Consider the following 17831-nt stretch of genomic DNA (forward strand, 5'->3'; position numbering starts at 1 on the left):
TAATATTTCTAATTATGCTATAACCATATAAAACAGATTTTTAAAATCGATCTTAAGATTTAATTAGAAGCACGGTAGAAGAATATAGGTAGATGCATCAACGCTCGCGAACATTGATCTATCAAAAATGTTGAAAAGTTTTTTTCAAAAATAAATATATTTTTCTAAGTTTTGTTATGCGGCACGAATCGGAGGATTTTGTGATATATGTTATTCAACTATTTTTAAAAATTTGAAAAATGTTTCATTCGAATTTTTAAATATCAAAATTGGTTTGACAGTTCATCCCAGCAGCTGCGTCGACGCATCTTCCTGTATTCGTTTATGTACATTTAATATGGTCATGGCATCGGTAATTGATAACTTGATTATGGCTACGGCAATGGTCTATGTCACGCATGATAGAAGAATATAGGTAGATGCATCAACGTTTGGGAACATTTATATGTCAACAATTTTTTTAAGGTTTTTTTTTTTTTTCAAAAATAAGTAGATTTTTCTTTGCTTTCTTATACGACGACAAACGTAGGTTGTTATGAAATGCATTTTTCAACTATATTAACGAATTTAAATAAATTGTCATTCAATGTTGTCCATTCCAAAATTGGTTTGACAGTTTATTGCCCCAGCAGCTGTGTTATGTGGCGTTTCCACTGCACTTGATTCGCTCTCTATTCGTTGTTTGACCCTTAACTATGAAAAAACTACTTAATTCTTCACACAAAATTTCCTAAGCGAACACTCATATTTGTACATTGTTCAAATCAAATCAATCTCAGAACTAAGATGAAGTGTGTGCCATCCCTAACAAATGAGAGCATTTATCGAAAAAACAAATTATGACATTTAAAAATTCAAAATTGAAAAATTTAATGAAATTTGGGGAAGACTGAAAGTTATGAATGAAAACTACAATGTTGAATGGCGTATGTACATTCAAACGAAAGTAAATGTTGTTTTCTCTCCCATCCGAGGTGGGCATTTTGTCCACGAGATGAAATTTCTACAGAATCTGGAATATTTTCAAAATGTTTGTATCGGCAGAAAAAATATTTGACAAGTATCTCTCCATCAGAATTTAAAAAATAAAGAAATACGTTCAAAATGTCAACATTTACACAAAAAGTTGAAAACATGAATGAAAATTATAAAATTAATGATATAATAAAATTTTGGGAGAAAAACAATAATTTCTTCTATTCATATTAGTGAGAATTTCATGTATTTTCGTATAAATTCCCATTAAAATCAACAAACAAAATTTTTGAAAAAAGGAATTATTTTACTATGAATTACGAATCGTGCGTATGAACGGGTTAATTCGTGTACCTAATTCCCTAATTCTGAGAGCGAACAACGTAATTGAAAGTGCACCCTGTCTCCTACAAACAATGTAAATTCGGTATATATCTGATGGGCAAATCAAACACGTTTTTTTTTATTTACGAATTTCAATAAGGTGGCAACATCGATTTTTCATAAATTTTGTTAATTCCGTTTCGCAAAAGCACTGCAAACGTATTTTACAAAAATAACAAGATCATTTTTTTTTGTTTTTTATATATCTTTAATGGAATGATACAGGTATGGGATTTTTAAACAAATAATTACTTATACATATTTGTAGTACTGGTAATATCTTCCAATAGCTATGTGGTGAATTAGGGTGTGAACGGCAACAAATTCTGGATATTTTACAAATTGCTTTTGGCGTCCTTACTACAACGACCTGAATTGTTTTTAAGTTTCTTAAGGTGGGAATGCATAAAACGCTTATTTGGCTGGCTTAAGTCATCGGCTGGATTTTTCGGAAAATAACAAAGGAGCGTAGGGCCAAAATAGCTTTATGTATTCCCACCTTAAAGGTGAGAATACATAAAACGCTTTTTTGACTGGCTAAGTCATCGGCTGACTTTTTCGTAGAGAAACAAATGAGTTTAAGGTTGACTTAGTTCGAAAAAAAAAATAAAATAATTTCCCGGAATCAGGGTAAAAATACCTACCAATGGAAAAAATTCGGAAAAATCCAAGAGTTTTTACTGAGCTATTGTTGTAAAAAGAGACCCATAGGAAATATCGAAAATGAGACCTAAACCTGGCTTGTTCTAAAAATTAACAAATAACTAACTTTGAATACCCCCCACCATTTGGAACGAATTTGGCAATTTCCAAAAAAAAAAAAACCAAAAAAATTCTTTTAAAATCGAACAGTGTTGTCTTGATTGTTCGGTATACCATAGTATTTTGTTGTTGCAAAATGGTCAGGCTTAATCCTTTTATTGTTGTTTTTATAAAAACAACGTTTTTTACCCCCTGGTAAACATTACCATCATTCTCCATTAATAAAAAACGTTGTTTTTATAAAAACAACAATAAAGGGATTAAGTCTGACCATTTTGCAACAACAAAATTCTTTTAAAATCTTAAAAATACCGAATGTATCCGTTATATTAGGGTATATACGACGATGTGGACCTGCATAAGTAACTTTTGTAATAAACCATTACAATATTCAAATGCGAAACAATTCCGGCGAATAATGTCGCTAAAATCATCAAAATATAGAATATCAGGAGGTACCGTTATATGGGGGCTATATATCGAATTTCGGGAGGTGCCGTTACATGGGGACTGTACGAAGACGTGGACCTGCACGTACAGTTGCACTGACAATGGGCTGTAGTATCCATTACGAACTTCAAATACCAAATTTGAAACAATTCCGGTGAATAATGTCGCTAAAATCATGAAAATACGGAATATCGGGAGTTGCCGTTACATGGGGGCTATACGAAGGCGTAGACCTTCACAGAAAATTTTCTGTCATAGGCTGTAGTATCCATTACGAACTTCAAATACAAAATTTGAAACATTTCCGGTGAATCACCAAAATACTGAAAATAGGAAAGTACCATTATATGTGGACTATACCAAAACGTAGACCTACATGGCCCATTTTCAATTCCAAAACTTCTGCAGACATAAAATATATTTGAGTAGAATTTTATCAACCCACTTCATTCCGTTCGGAAGTCTCGACACCCCTTAAGAGGCAGAATTGTTTTGTTCAGACTATTTGGAATCATTATTTCAAGACCATGCAAAGTACTTACGTTCTTTGAGCTATAAAGAATTGCCTAATCACATAAGTTTTGGATTTTCCATAAAATACTTGTCGTCTTCACAAATTAAACTCAGTTATTTTAAAATATTTTGTCCTACATCTGTATATATATTTACATTGCACTAATTACATAAAAATCTATGCATCTAACTATAGTATAAAATATTTACATAACTATTTCCTGTGACACTTGTGCCATATTAATACTCGCCGTCATTGGCTTTTTCGATCTAGCTGCAGCCCATTCTACGGGATGGGCTTTTTTACGATGATGATGCATATTGGAGCTGACTTTAAACGTTTTCGGGCAATGTGGACAGGTATAGAGATCTTCACCTGTATGGCTGGCCATATGCTCGCGCAATACCAGACTGGTTTTAAAAGCCTTATCACAAATGGTACACTTATATTTCCGTTCTGCTTGATGAACATATTTCTTATGACTAAGTAATGCCACTGAGGATGGGGCCACTTTTCCACATTCGCTGCATATGTAAACGGTTTTGCCGTCATTATGGGCCACCAATTTATGACGCTTTAGACTTGCGTGGGTGTTTAACTTTGCACTGCACTGATCACATGGCCATTTTCGCCTCTCTATGCCAGCGTGCTCTTGCAAATGTGTCCGCAGTGAATAGATGCCGCGGAAAGTTTTTCCGCATTGATCACATACACGTTCAACATTGTGAACCATTCGTTGGTGTACAATACGACGTTGTTCGGTTGGAAATCCTTTGCCACATTCACTGCACACATGATCCTTGTTAGGCTCGTGTATTTCCATATGACGTTTCCACACCGGTTTCTTGGCGAAGCATTTATGGCATATTGGACACTCAAAGGATCGTTCCTGTCCCTGCTCGGTATGCTGTTCGTACATATGATTACTCAAAGTTCGTTTATTTGTACAACATTTGCCACATAGTTTACACTGGAAGGCACCAGGATCAACATGGACGCGAATGTGTTCTTCCAGCTGATGACGACGACTCAACTTTCTTTGGCAACAAAGAACATAACACTTCTGCTTGGGGTGTTGTTTACGAAAGTGATTTCGTAAAGCCATCATATTTGGGGCAGTTGCACTGCATAGGTAACAGTCCAAATCCTGTTTCCATTTTGCTATAAATTCGTCAATTTCTTTGGATGATCTTTTCGTTGAATTATTGGGTTTTGTTGCACCGATTTCATCATTTGAGGGCGCTGTATCGTCCTCCGCTTCCTCTTCTTTTAATGTAACATCATTTATTAAATTGTCTACCTCGCCAGAATTGGCTACATCTAAAACGCTTTCCTTTACAGTTGTTGAATCTTTCACTTTTGGTTTTCTTCCCCGTCTTTTGGGAACGTTAATGCAATCATCATTCTTCTTGGTTTTGACGGGAATCTTCAAAGGTTTGTCATCATCGGAACTGAAGTATGTATCACGATGGTCATCGAGTCCATCCACTTCTGGAAATCCAATAAAGTCTTTGTCATACCCATTGTCCTCGATATTGGTATTACTTGCAGTGGTAAAAATTTGAACAATATTTTCCTTATAATCTAATACAGATTCCTCAGTAATGGCATCTTCGGTTTTAACTATAGTCTCCGGCTCTACCTGTGAGCTAGTATATTCATTTAACTTGGATTGTGCCAGTATAACTGACACTTGAAATTTATTGAAATCATCTATGTGGCGCCAGCATCCAACACATATTACGGGTTGTTTCTCCTGATCCAAATTCAAAAGCTGTAATATAAATTAGTAGTGTCCTTAAGAGTAGATAACAAATGCCACAAAGCTTCACTTACAATTGGATCGAAATATTTGACAGTGGTTTCGTATATGGCATTGCTTTCACCATTTTCATCGCACAATGTTTCATATTGACTGCAAATTTCAACACAAAGTCGGCACAGAGTTGTTTGAGCCATCTTTCAAGATTGAGCTGAGAACATTCCAATTGAATAGAGTCAGTACAGAGCCATCGTACTGTTGAATGTACTTATGCCATTAAATTTCTAAAGTTTCGCGATTTTTTCTTGGTTTTAGCAAATTCGATCGTGGTCCATACATTCCATTGATAACCTCACAGGTAGCATCTGGGAGAGATTTAGATGTTTTATTATATGTCGCCTGCTAGAAATACAATTTTGTAGCGCAAAAAGTCCGAAATATCAGGACCCTTTCAAGTTAATTTCTTTTCTTTGGATTCAAAGATATCCATTTATGGACAATTGTCCAGGGTTTTTAGCTTTTTTGTTATAAAGTCCCTGTTGGGTCTTGATTTCAACTAAATTATTTTATTTACGAATACAATTGAAAACGTAATCGAAAAAACATCGGTAAGTTATTAGAAACGTAACGCAACGGAAACTTAGACTATGTTCACATTAACGTCATTTCGATACCCAATCCAGGATCCGATTCCGAGGAGGATTATATTAAAATATATATATATGGGGGCCGAGTTCCACAAAATGGAAACGCACGTCCCAAAATTCACTCCATTTGGGCGGAAATTAGCCTTTATTTGCACAATACTCCTGAAATCGGATTAAGGCTATGTCCAAATCTGAACCGATCTTGATAAAATTTGGCAGATGTATTTCTGGGCTGCATCTGATACCAAATATAATTGTTGTGGATGCATATTACGAATGTAAGGGACTTAAACACCAAATCGGATGAGACATATATATTGGAGATATAGCTATATCTGAACCGATTTTCACCAAATTTAATGTACTTGCTTCTGGACTGTATTCGGTCGGATGTACCAAAATTCTGAACTTTTGGTGCACAATTAACCCAAAATCGGTTGAAGATATATATGGGAGCTCCATCTAAATCTATACCGATATTGATTAAATTTGGCAGAGGTATTTCTGGGCTGTAACTGACATCTGGTACCAAATATCATTGTTTTTGAATGCTATTACGAATGTGAGGGACTTAAACACCAAATCGGATGAAACATATATGTGGGAGCTATACCTATATATGAACTAATAAAACCGAAATTAAGATTAATCTGCGTTATATCTAAATCTGATCCAATTATCACCAAAACAAATATTGTTTGAAAATTTCATCTCAATCACAAGAATACATGGACATGGACGGACGGACAGACGGACTGACATGCATAAATCGACTCAGAAAGTGATTCTATGAAGATCCTCAAAAGTAACTATGGGTCTAGTTTTGATGATGATGGCGATCGGACCATTCCTTCTGGCACTTCCCCCATACGAGGTAAACGATCATAAAATCCGAGGTAAGCATCCGGTTCACACATCACAATATTTCCATAAACACAAGATCTGTTGTTAAGATGATAGAAATCGGACCATTCTTTCACATAGGGATCAAGATATTTGTGAAATCAAAACGCTCGAAGAAAACTTTCTTCAAAATTTAACACTTAAAAAAATTTTTACTAAAGCAAGATCTGCTGTAAAGATTACATATATCTGCCAACCCCTTCTGGTACTCACCCACAAAGAGTCACAATTTTCAATTCTTTTATCTGTCATAACTTGCGACATGAGTCGGCAATATTTCTCTCAAACAAAAATCTGATAGGAATATCTTATTGATCGAAATTTATTATTTCGCATAAAATTGGATATAAATGTTCGATTTTAATCAAATTTTGCACATACCAATATTTTTAACTGTATTAAATGCATTATGAAAATGGTATACTTCGGTCCGCTATATCTGTTACCTCACGCATATTTCAATATTTTCCAAAAATGTTCACATATCTCATATAAAGTATTGGAAGTAGTCGATATAGTCCAAATCTGACACGTTGTAATATTTTTGTCTGTCTTAAGTCAGATACTAGTTGGTCAATATTGCCTAACTGTTTCAGAACCTCCCCCATAAAGGGTCAACAGTTTGAACAATCATAACACAAGGCTGAGGGTATACATCTGTCGGCAAAACCGACTGATACTATTTTATTTTTTTAAAATGAGTTAATAAGGCGAGTTGTGTTTTTCAAATTAAAGCAACCTGCCCTACTTTGCAATGGTTGTATCATGACTCCATCTATGGAAGTTACTCTAGGAAAGTTACAACATACATTTTGTAAGAATTAGTTAGAAATCAGCTGACCAAATATATCTTTCCATTTTCTATTTTCCAGTCATATAAATACCTGTTATGTATCAGTGAAACCCAGTAACTTCTCAGCATAGGTATTCCACTCCTCATTCACTCTTTGTTTTATTGGACCTTTATGTAAACAAACAACATCGTGTAACATTTTGTACAATTGTTACCCAAGATTAAGATCTACAGACGATACGCCTGGTCCGTTGACAATCGAGCAATGTTCCCGAAAACATTCAATTTTTCACATCTCTTCACAAAACTACTTCGTTGGAGACTTGATTTATATCGACCTTCGCTATGATTGGACGATTTAGTCTGCTCTCAGCCCATTCTATGGGATGTGCTTTTTTCCGATGATGATACATGTTCGAACGAGCTCTAAACTTTGTTGGACAATGTGGGCACGTGTATAGAGATTCGCCAGTATGAGTTGTCATGTGCTCACGCAAATAAATCGCTGTCTTAAAGGCCTTATCACAGATTGTACATTTATATTTACGCTCGGCTCGATGCACAACACTTTTATGTTTTTGCAAAGCTTCTTCTGTGGCGGCAATTTTTCCACACTCGCCACAAATGTACACGGTACTACCGTCCGTATGAGCCACCTTTTTGTGGCGTTTCAGGCTGGAATGTGAGGACAATTGGGCTTTACAAATATCGCAGGGCCATTTAGGTTTCTTAATGCCCTGATGATCCAAGAGGTGTTGTCTCAGGGCATATGCACCATGGAGAGTCTTGCCACATTGATCACAAACTCTGTCAATATTGTGTACTCTTCGCTCGTGCAACTTCCGAATTTCATCGGTTGCAAATCCTTTGCCACATTCCTCACAGACGTAATCCGTTCCAGTTTTGTGTGTATTCATGTGATGTTTAAGTGCCCATTTCTTATAAAATCGCTTCTGACACATTGAACATTCAAACGAAAGTTGTTGACCTTTTGCCGTGTGCTTCTGAACCTTGTGTTTATTCATATTCTCGCTTGTTTTAAAACATTTTCCGCAAACATCACACTTAAAAGCACTCGGATCAAGATGTATCCGAATGTGTTCATAGATATGGGATCGATGTCGCAATTTAATTTGACAGCAGATGACATGAAAGAAATGTTTGGGATGACACTCTCGAAAATGTCGACGCAGGGTATCAACGTTTGGATAGGATTCAGAGCAAACTACACACTCAAGATCTTTTTTCCATTTTGCTATAAATTCGTCTATTTCCTTTATCCTACGTTGCCTGGCATATTTGTCATTTTCCGTGGAAGTTTTGATGTCGGCATGGTCGTTCGAGTCATCATCGTAACTTGGTTGTGATATATTGCCATCTTGAGAATCCTCTTCAAATGTAAAAGACATAATTTCGGAATCCTTGTGAATGTTATTTTCGTTAGGCATCCTGTGTTCGCTGATTGCTTCCATTGTGTGGCTTTTTATTGTAGGCTGTTCCATCCTTGTCTTGCCTTGTAATTCTTTCAACGTATATTTATCTTCAGAGCCATATTCACCTGAATTGTGATCTTGAGTATTGTCTTCTTTAAATGTAAATGACATGCTTTTTTCAGACCTCTCGTGTATTTTGTCAGATCTTCTACCTTCAGCGTTTGCTCCGTTTATGTCATTTCCAGACCTAGAATATTCATTTTCCGATTCAATCTCAACTGAATCAGAATTTTCTTCGGAACATTCTTCCGGAAAAGCATTGTTATTTCCATCATCTCCCTCTACGCTAATTTCCAATCCTACCAGTAGCATATCCTCGTCTAGGTCCTCTTCTGCAATATCCTCTGATAATTGATCGTTCAGCTCATCATCTTCTGTCTTAATGTCTGTCGTTTGGTCCATTCCCAAAGATAATTTATTTTGAGCATTGTAAACATACTGCTGAAATTCGTGGAAATCACTAATGCTACGCCAACATTGAAAACAAATAATCGGATTTTTCTGGTCCATGTCCAAATTCAGCAGCTGTAAAAGACAAGCTATTAACAACCATACACAACAGTCAATAGCAAAAGTCTTACCATAGGATCGAAATATTTGACTATCGTTTCATATACATGCGTACTGTTACCATCTTCATCGTAAATATCTTGACAATTGCTACAAATTTCTACACAGAGCCGGCACAATGGGTGCGTTTCCATCATTGAATACTCCTGTCTACCAAACAGACCATTACATTACTACATTACTGCAGGCAACTGTGTTGTGTAGTTCACAAACGAACTAGTTCAAATGAACGATTCACTGAAAAAACAGATCAACGAAAAACAAACCAAGAGTAAAATACGCTTTCAATAATATATACATTTAATATTAAGGACATCTCTCAGAACTATTACCAATCTTACTAAAGTGTACATTTTCCCCGAAATGTTCGACTTCCAGTGATATTTTCCTTTAAAATTTGTACTGACCCGACTTGTACTATTAAGGTTCTATTTGAAATAGGGAACAAGAAAAAAACAGGTGGCCGGGCCGAGCTTTTAATACCCTCCACCATTTGGAAGGAACTTGAAAAAATTAAAAAAAAAATCCGAAAACTGCCACTTAAATGAAAATCGTTATATGGCGACTATACGAAACGTGGACCTTTTTTTCATGTGTTGTAGTACCCATTACGAACTTTAAATGCGAAATTTGTAACAATTCCGGTGAATAATGTCGCAAAAATCATGAAAGTACTGAATATCGGGAGGTAACGTTATATGGGAGATATACGAAGACATGGACCTGAACAGACAATTTTCTGTCATATGCTGTAGTACCCATTACGAACTTCAAATACGAAATTTGTAACAATTCCGGTGAATAGTGTCACTAAAATCCCCGTTATTTTGGGGTCCATACAAAGACGTGGACTCGCATAGGCGATTTTCTGTCACAGGCTATAGTGCCCATTAGGAACTTTAAAAACGAAATTTGAAACAATTCCGCTGAATAGTGTTGCTGAAATCATCAAAATACCGAATAGTAGGGGGTACCGTTATATGGGGGCTATACGAAAGCCTGTATCTGCATATGTAATTTTCTGTCATAGATTGTAATATCTATTAAGAATTTCAATAATTTAAACAATCCCGGTAAATAATGTCCCTAAAATCACGAAAATACCGAATATCGGGAGGTACCGTTATATTGGGGCAATTCGTTCGAAGGATAGCGTTATTACAACATATAGACAGACGGACATCGCTAAATCGTCTTAGAATTTTACGCTGATACAGAATATATATACATTGTGCGGTCTATCTATCTAACTACTTATCAAGTCAAAGTAACCTCTTCATATGACCACTTGTTGGAGCAGGCTGTAAAAAGCTTTCAATGATAAATACGTTGTATAAATCGGTTCAGATGTTACTGGTTACGAATCAATATCACAGCTGATCTAAAATCGGATAGAAATTGGTAGCTATATCTAAATATGTCTTTCAGTTTGCATGTTACAAAAACAAAGGTTGGATTTAAAAGAAATATGCAACTGTGGACTAGGGAAATGTATAATTTTGTGACATCATATTTCAATTGGTAGTTTTTCATTCTACGGTTAAACTACAAAAAGCACGACATGTCCACGAACGCCATTTACTCTTTAACATGAAAGCAAGAAAACACATAATTTCTTTTTACTTAGTAAATATTTTGATATTTATTAATTCTATTTACAATACCACTTCGTTTGATACTTGATTGATATCAACCTTTGCTATTGTGGGCCGATTCAATCTGCCTTCCGCCCACTCTTTGGGATGTGCCTTTTTCCGATGATGATGCATGTTGGAACTGACTTTAAACGTCTTGGGACAGTGCGGACATGTATACAGATCTTCGCCGGTATGCGTAGCCATATGTTCGCGCAAAACAACAGCCACTTTAAAGGCTTTATCGCATATTGTACATTTGTGTTTGCGTTCAGCTTGATGGACATACTTCTTGTGACTACGCAGTGCCGTTTCGGTTGCAGCAATTTTTCCGCATTCACCGCAGACGTATACTGTGCTGCCGTCATTGTGCGCCACTTGTTTGTGACGCTTAAGACTGGAATGTGAATACAATTGGGCATTACATATATCACAGGGCCATTTTGGCTTTTTAATGCCCTGATGTTCTAGTAGATGTTGTTTCAGGGCATATATACCGTGGATGGTCTTGCCACATTGATCACAAACTCGATCAACATTATGAACGGTTCGTTCATGAACTTTGCGGCGCTGTTCCGTTGCAAATCCTTTGCCACACTCACTGCACACATAATCCGTTCCAGTTTTGTGCGTTTCAATGTGGCATTTTAAAACGGTTTTCTTGGCAAATCGTTTCTGACATATAGGACATTCGAATGTTCGTTCTTGGCCTTCAGCGGTATGTTTTTCAAGCTTGTGACTATTTAGACTCCGGCTCGTTGTACAGCATTTGCCGCAAACATCACACTTGAAGGCATCGGGATTTAAATGAATGCGAATATGCTCTTCGATATGAAAACGATGACGTAGTTTGCGTTGGCAGCAGGTAATATAGCATTTCTGTTTGGGATGGAATTCTCGAAAATGTTTCCGCAGCGACGTAAGATTCGGATAAAGTTGACCACAAACGACACATTCCAAATCTTGTTTCCATTGAGCTATAAATTCATCTATTTCCTGGGTTCTACGTTGTCTGCCAACGTTTTTCGCTGGTGGTTTTCCGACAGAATTGTCATCGGTGTCGCCACCAATTGATGATGATAAATGCCCATCTTGAGAATTGTCTCCATACGGAAAAGAATCACATTGATTCTTGGAACTGTTTACATCAATTTCACTGGACTTGTTGACATCAGCACATTTCGGCTTCCTTCCACGTTTCTTAGGAGTTTTGCCGTTGTCTTCTTTTTTATTCGGACTTTTTGTTTTGGTACGTTTCTTTCTGGTTTTCTTTAGACATTCTAGCAATGGTCTTTCGTCGTCTGAAGTAAATTCAACGGAATTATGAGGTTCGTCATAAAATTCTTCGGGCAGAGATATCTCATATTTATCATCTTCTGTGGTAACGTTGAGTGATTGATCGATCAGCATACTTTCCACTGGATCCTCCTTAACAATGTCCAGCGGAATTTGTTCGTTAAGCGAGTCGTCTTCAGTCTTGATGTCGGCTTGCTTCATATCAAATGCCAACTTCGTTTGGGCATTGTACACGGTCTGCTGAAATTCATGAAAATCGCTGATATGCCTCCAACATGGCAAACAAATCACTGTGAGAGATTTGTCCAATTCCAAACTTAATAACTGTAAACATAGGAAGATTTGTTTATGCTGTTGTCACGAATTGGGGTTTTGTTGCCTTACCATGGGATCGAAATATTTTACAGTTGTTTCGTACACTTGTGTACTGCTGCCATCCTCGTCGTAAAGGTTTTTGCAATCGGCGCAAATTTCCACACATAATCGGCATAGAGTTGATTTATCCATATTTACTTTTCTAACTTTTCCACATTTGTTTATTAAACAGGAGAATTTAGAGTTTTTCCGATTCCAATGCGAATGTTCAATAAAAATGTTCATTGAAGTGAACCATAAGGAGGATGATCCAGTTGTTTCGTTTAGTTCGACTAGTTCATTCAAGCAATGGAAGTTATCAAAATTCCAAAGCTAAAATAAAACTGTTAACATTTATTTATTTATAATTTATTAATTTTTGTATTTTTTATAAAAGAAAGGCCTAACTCTAGTCTAGTAAAAACTCTTCAGTTTTTTCGAATTTTTTTTCAGTGGTAGGTATTTTTACCCTGATCCCGGGAAACTATTTTTTTTTTTGGGGGACGAACCTGGGACCCCAGATTTTTGACCGGAAAGTCCGGATTCAAGACCCCGACTAGACCCGGATCAAATTACCCGATATACAATATAGATATCGTTGGAAAGCTTAAAACACCTATCCAACAAGTGGTCACATGATGGGGTAAGATGTTACGGTTCGGAAGTTATAGTTAAATGATCGATTCTTTGGACACCGATTTTTTATAAAACCCCCAAAAAGTCAAAAAAGGGTTCATTATGGGGGACAACAAAATTGATGCCAAATTATAGCTGACACTCTTACCTTCCCAAAATGCTACAATTTGTGCTAATACCTTTACTGAGTCCAGAGATATGGGTCTTTCCATCCCCATAACCCGATTTTAACCAGTTCATTAAAACTATGTTTTAAATAAAAAAAGGTATATTTCGCGTAGCAGGATAAGCTACGATATAAGCTTTCAATCGATACCCATATTGTCAATATCGGGTAAGTGGATCTGGGTCCAGGCGGGGTCTTTATCCCGGACTAGAACTAGAGTTGTTCCAAAAGAAATTTTTCGGTGCTATTGCTAGTTTGGTGACAGCATTTTAAACCCTTGTAAATTTAATTTAAATGTTTTGTTTATAAATATACTTATTAATAATTAATAAAATTAATCTAGAAAAACTACATGAATATTGTTCTATGCGAATATTCATTTTTTAAATTTTAACTCTATTTAAAATAAAAAATGTTCACCATTTTCTCAGGTTTTAGAGCAAATAATACATTCATCTGGTATTGAGCGTTGTCAAAAGCATATGGAGTGGTATTGATCGTAGCACTGTTTAAGCGTTCGTTTTTATACCCTCCACCATGGGATGAAGGGTATATTAAGTTTGTCATTCCGTTTGTAACACCTCGAAATATACATTTTAGACTCCACAAAGTATACATATGCTTGATCAGCATGAAATTCTTTGTCGATTAAGCGCTGACCATCCATCTGTTCGAACAAAATTAAGTAGGTTGATAAAACATTAGTCAAATGTATATTATGTCTGCAGGACTTTTCGTATTGAAAATTGACCATGTAGGTTCACGATTTTGTATAGCCCCCATAAATGGTACCTCCCTATTTTCAGTATTTTGGTGATTAAAGCGACATTATTCTCCGGAAATGTTTTAAATTAGGTATTTTAAGTTCGTAATGAATACTACAGTCTGTGGCAGAAAATTGTCTGTGCAGGTCCTCGTCTTCGTATAGCCCTCATATAGCAGTACCTCCGGGTATTCGGTATTTTGATGATTTTAGCGACATTATTCACCTAATTTTTTATCAAGTTTCGCATTTGAATATTGTAATGGCTTGTGACAAAAGTTGCCTATGGAGACACGTGTCGTCCTTTAGGTCCTAATATTCTATATTCGGTATTTAACGGATTAAGGGATTTTATTCTTTTGAAAATTTCCAAATTCGTTCCAAATGGAGGAGGGCATTCAAAGATAGGCCCGCCCGAACTTACAGCTTATTTACTTGTTTATGAAGGTCAAGGCTCGTTATTTTTGTCACACGTCGTTATTTTTTAATTTAACTAAAAATATGCCACTTTTCTTGCGAATTTATGCATTTAATTCACAAAGTGAAAATGATAGATGAATTCCAAACATTTATCTAAAAAATGATGTTTTAAAATTTACCACATGCGTGGAAAAAATAAATTTTAATTTCATTGACAGTAAAAGGTTACCTTCAGACCACGGATTTTTTAATTTAAAATGTTGACTTAAAATACAAAATTTTGAATCAAAAATTTTGACTCAAAATAAATAATTGTCGTCAAAAGTGGTCGTCTTGTCCGGCCTTGTGTAATGCAAACAATCTTATTCCTGTGTTTCCATGACCTACATTGTAAATTATTATTTACAACTATTATTATTTTTATTTTACATGAAATTTTTATTCTATAGAAATGTGCACTTTTTACATAATAATTTCATTGGATACCAAAGCTATATCTACTTTTTTCGTTACCGGTTTATTAATCCTAGCTTCAGCCCATTCCTTTGGATGGACTTTTTTTCGATGATGATGCATATTTGCGCTAACCTTGAACGTTTTTGGACAGTGCGGACACTGATAGAGATCTTCGCCGGTGTGTGAGGCCATATGTTCACGTAATATTTTCGGAAACTTAAAGGCTTTTTCACATATATTGCATTTGAACTTTCGTTCTATTAAGTGAACAATTCTCTTGTGACTTCGCAATGCGTTCTCTGATGTAAACACTTTGCCACATTCACTGCATATGTAGACGGTGCTACCGTCGTGATGGGCTATTAGCTTATGTCGTTTTAAACTCGAATGTGAATTCAGTTGGGCGTTGCACTCATCACAAGGCCACTTTGGTTTTTTGTAACCGGCATGTTCCATCAAATGCAGTTTAAGAGCATAAATACCATGTATGGTCTTGCCGCATTGATCACATACCCGATCGGCTTGATGTACCATTCGCTCGTGAATTTTGCGCCGATTTTCCGATGGAAACCCTTTGCCACATTCGCTGCATACATAATCGCGACCGGCTTCGTGTACCTCCATGTGGGTTCGTAAAATGGTTTTATTGGCAAACTTCTTATGACAAACATCACATTCAAACGGACGTTGTTTACCCTCTTCTGTGTGCATTTCTTTTTTATGTTTGGCCAAGTTACGGCTATTGGTGCTGCATCTTCCACATTCATCACATCTGAAGGCATTAGGATTAATATGTAGTCGTATATGTTCGACAATGTGAAATCGATGGTAAAATTTCCTCTGACAGCATATAACGTAGCATTTTTCTGTTGGGTGCATTAGTCGAAAGTGTTTGCGAAGTAGTGTAAAATTTGCAACCGTTGCTGGACAACATACACATTCCAATTCTTGTTTCCATTGTGCAATAAATTCATCACATTCTTTTGTTTTCTCCTTTACGGATTTCTTCTCACTATTAGAACCGTCATCATCTTCCATTTCATTAGCGGAAGCATTGGGGTCGTTGATTTGATCTTCCACATGCTCAATTTGTAATTTCTTAGGCCTTCCTTTCCGTCTTCTATTGGTTGTATGTTCTGTCTCCTTTTGTTTTTTGTTCTTGTTTGGGCTTCTAGGTTTTCTTGGCTTCCTAACAGCCATCGGCGTCTCTAATGATTTGTCATTATTTTGTTGTTTATTCGTCTTATTTTTATTTTTCAATCTATTTATGTGTTCGATAAGAGGCTTTTCATCGTCATCAGTGGAGAAGGGGTTGTCATCCCTAAAGTCATCTTCAAAGTCGCTGCCAAAGTCATGTTTATCTGAGGTGATATTTTCATCCTTAAGGCTATCATTACAAATTGGAATTTCCGCTGTAGCTATCTCTCTGATTTGTAGTGGCTCCTGCAATACCTCCTCTTCCAACTTAACTTCAGGAACTAGCTGTTTAACATCGTTCTCCAACTGGGCCTGCAGTACGGCTTGAGCCTGAAGCACCGATTGTTGAAAACCATAAAATTCACTGATATGATGCCAGCATTCCAAGCATATAACTTTTGAATCCTGTTCATTTGCAGGACTTAGTAACTGTCAGAATTCGGAAAATGCAATATAGATACATAAGCGAGATCCAAATTATTACAAGAAATTGTTCCAACACTTACTATAGGATCAAAATATTTCAGAGTAATTTCGTAAACTTCATTTCCTTGGCCATTGTCGTCATACAGGCTTTTATATTCTGATTGCGAGGACACGCACAGGCGGCACAATGATTTATTGTTGTACATTATTTACTTTAAATGTATTATTACATTTTATATGACTCCTGCTGCAATAAATTGGTACACTGTTCCAGTAGTGTTATGGGCTTATGTCCACCAGCAGATGTGGCCAGAAGCACTCGCAGCAATTCTTCCTTTTGACTGGTATTATCCACTAAGGGCCACAGCCGAAAACCAATTGGGAAACAAAAATGGAAAACGTCCCAACGAAGCGAATATAAAGGCCAAAAAGCAATACTTGATAAAAAATAAACAGAAAGCAAAGACTCCGGGTACTCTGTTGTTTACGAATGAGTGCATAACGCCCGGGTACTCTGTTGTTTACGAATGAGACATGAGAAAATTTAACATCTTCACTAAAGAGCGCGGAACTAGCTGCTACTATCGTTTTTCCAAATGCAATTATCTGTATGATGGTTCCTTACCCCAGGGTAGCATAAATACAATTTTTTAGTGGTCAAGACCAATATGGGCCCTACTCCGAAAATGTTCTACTCCCTTAGAAACAAAAGAAACAAAGATGGCAAATAAGGGCCAAAAATAGAAGAAAATGACGAAGACTCCAAAAATAGCTTAAATCATACAATGGTTATTTATGATCGATATCATATATCATATCGCAGGTCATGCAAAAGCGATTTAAGGTATCTTAAATGTTCGGGAAGAATTTTTGGAAGGATAGAAATCCTTTTCTTACTAAAAGTCCCATTGTATTATTTTTGGTATTTTGGTATTTTACTGATTGTACTCCCAAAATTTTTTTCATTTTGAGCTCTCATTGGACGGATTATTGTCACATGAAAAAAGTAGGTCCACGCTTTGAAATAAGCCCCATTAGTCTTTTTCGGTCATTTTTGTTTGTTTATATGTAGGCCCAGAAGTTGAAAGGTAGATGTCAGTTACCATCGTGTTTCGCACTTATTTCATTTTTTTTTTTTTTTTGGTGAAAAATTGTATATAGTGAAAAATTATTCTTTATTTTGTTCACAAAAAATCCACTGAACTCAATATGATAATACAAATTGAAAAA

General features: G+C 36.2%; 2 protein-coding genes across 2 annotated transcripts; both read right to left on the reverse strand.

The window, feature by feature from the left end:
* Positions 1-3198: 3198 nt before the first annotated feature.
* Positions 3199-9455, reverse strand: LOC131800492 (zinc finger protein 43-like). The gene is made up of 4 exons (XM_059130642.1): positions 9265-9455; positions 7494-9208; positions 4922-5000; positions 3199-4859 (listed from the first exon to the last, which is right to left on the reverse strand). Exons 1-4 carry the CDS (start codon positions 9388-9390, stop codon positions 3291-3293), a joined length of 3489 nt encoding a protein of 1162 aa, XP_058986625.1. The 5' UTR covers positions 9391-9455; the 3' UTR covers positions 3199-3290.
* A 1417-nt stretch (positions 9456-10872) lies between these two features.
* Positions 10873-17022, reverse strand: LOC131800594 (zinc finger protein 160-like). The gene is made up of 5 exons (XM_059130643.1): positions 16682-17022; positions 14989-16604; positions 14000-14006; positions 12568-12870; positions 10873-12507 (listed from the first exon to the last, which is right to left on the reverse strand). The coding sequence occupies exons 1-5, from the start codon at positions 16805-16807 to the stop codon at positions 10909-10911; spliced, it is 3651 nt and encodes a 1216-aa protein (XP_058986626.1). The 5' UTR covers positions 16808-17022; the 3' UTR covers positions 10873-10908.
* Between the last annotated feature and the right edge of the window lie 809 nt (positions 17023-17831).

The sequence above is a fragment of the Musca domestica genome, unplaced genomic scaffold (assembly GCF_030504385.1).
Source record: "Musca domestica strain aabys unplaced genomic scaffold, Musca_domestica.polishedcontigs.V.1.1 78, whole genome shotgun sequence".
In the NCBI taxonomy this organism is placed as follows: Eukaryota; Metazoa; Arthropoda; class Insecta; order Diptera; family Muscidae; genus Musca; species Musca domestica.

Coding starts and splice junctions, on each gene's coding strand:
- LOC131800492 (XM_059130642.1), bottom strand. CDS start 9,390: ATGATGGAAACGCACCCATTGTGCCGGCTCTGTGTAGAAATTTGTAGC. Junction 5,001..7,493: donor GTCTCCAACGAAGTAGTTTT/GTGAAGAGATGT, acceptor TGAAATTTGCAG/TCAATATGAAACATTGTGCG. Junction 4,860..4,921: donor TCAAATATTTCGATCCAATT/GTAAGTGAAGCT, acceptor TTTATATTACAG/CTTTTGAATTTGGATCAGGA.
- LOC131800594 (XM_059130643.1), bottom strand. CDS start 16,807: ATGTACAACAATAAATCATTGTGCCGCCTGTGCGTGTCCTCGCAATCA. Junction 16,605..16,681: donor TGAAATATTTTGATCCTATA/GTAAGTGTTGGA, acceptor GAATTCTGACAG/TTACTAAGTCCTGCAAATGA. Junction 12,508..12,567: donor TAAAATATTTCGATCCCATG/GTAAGGCAACAA, acceptor CTATGTTTACAG/TTATTAAGTTTGGAATTGGA.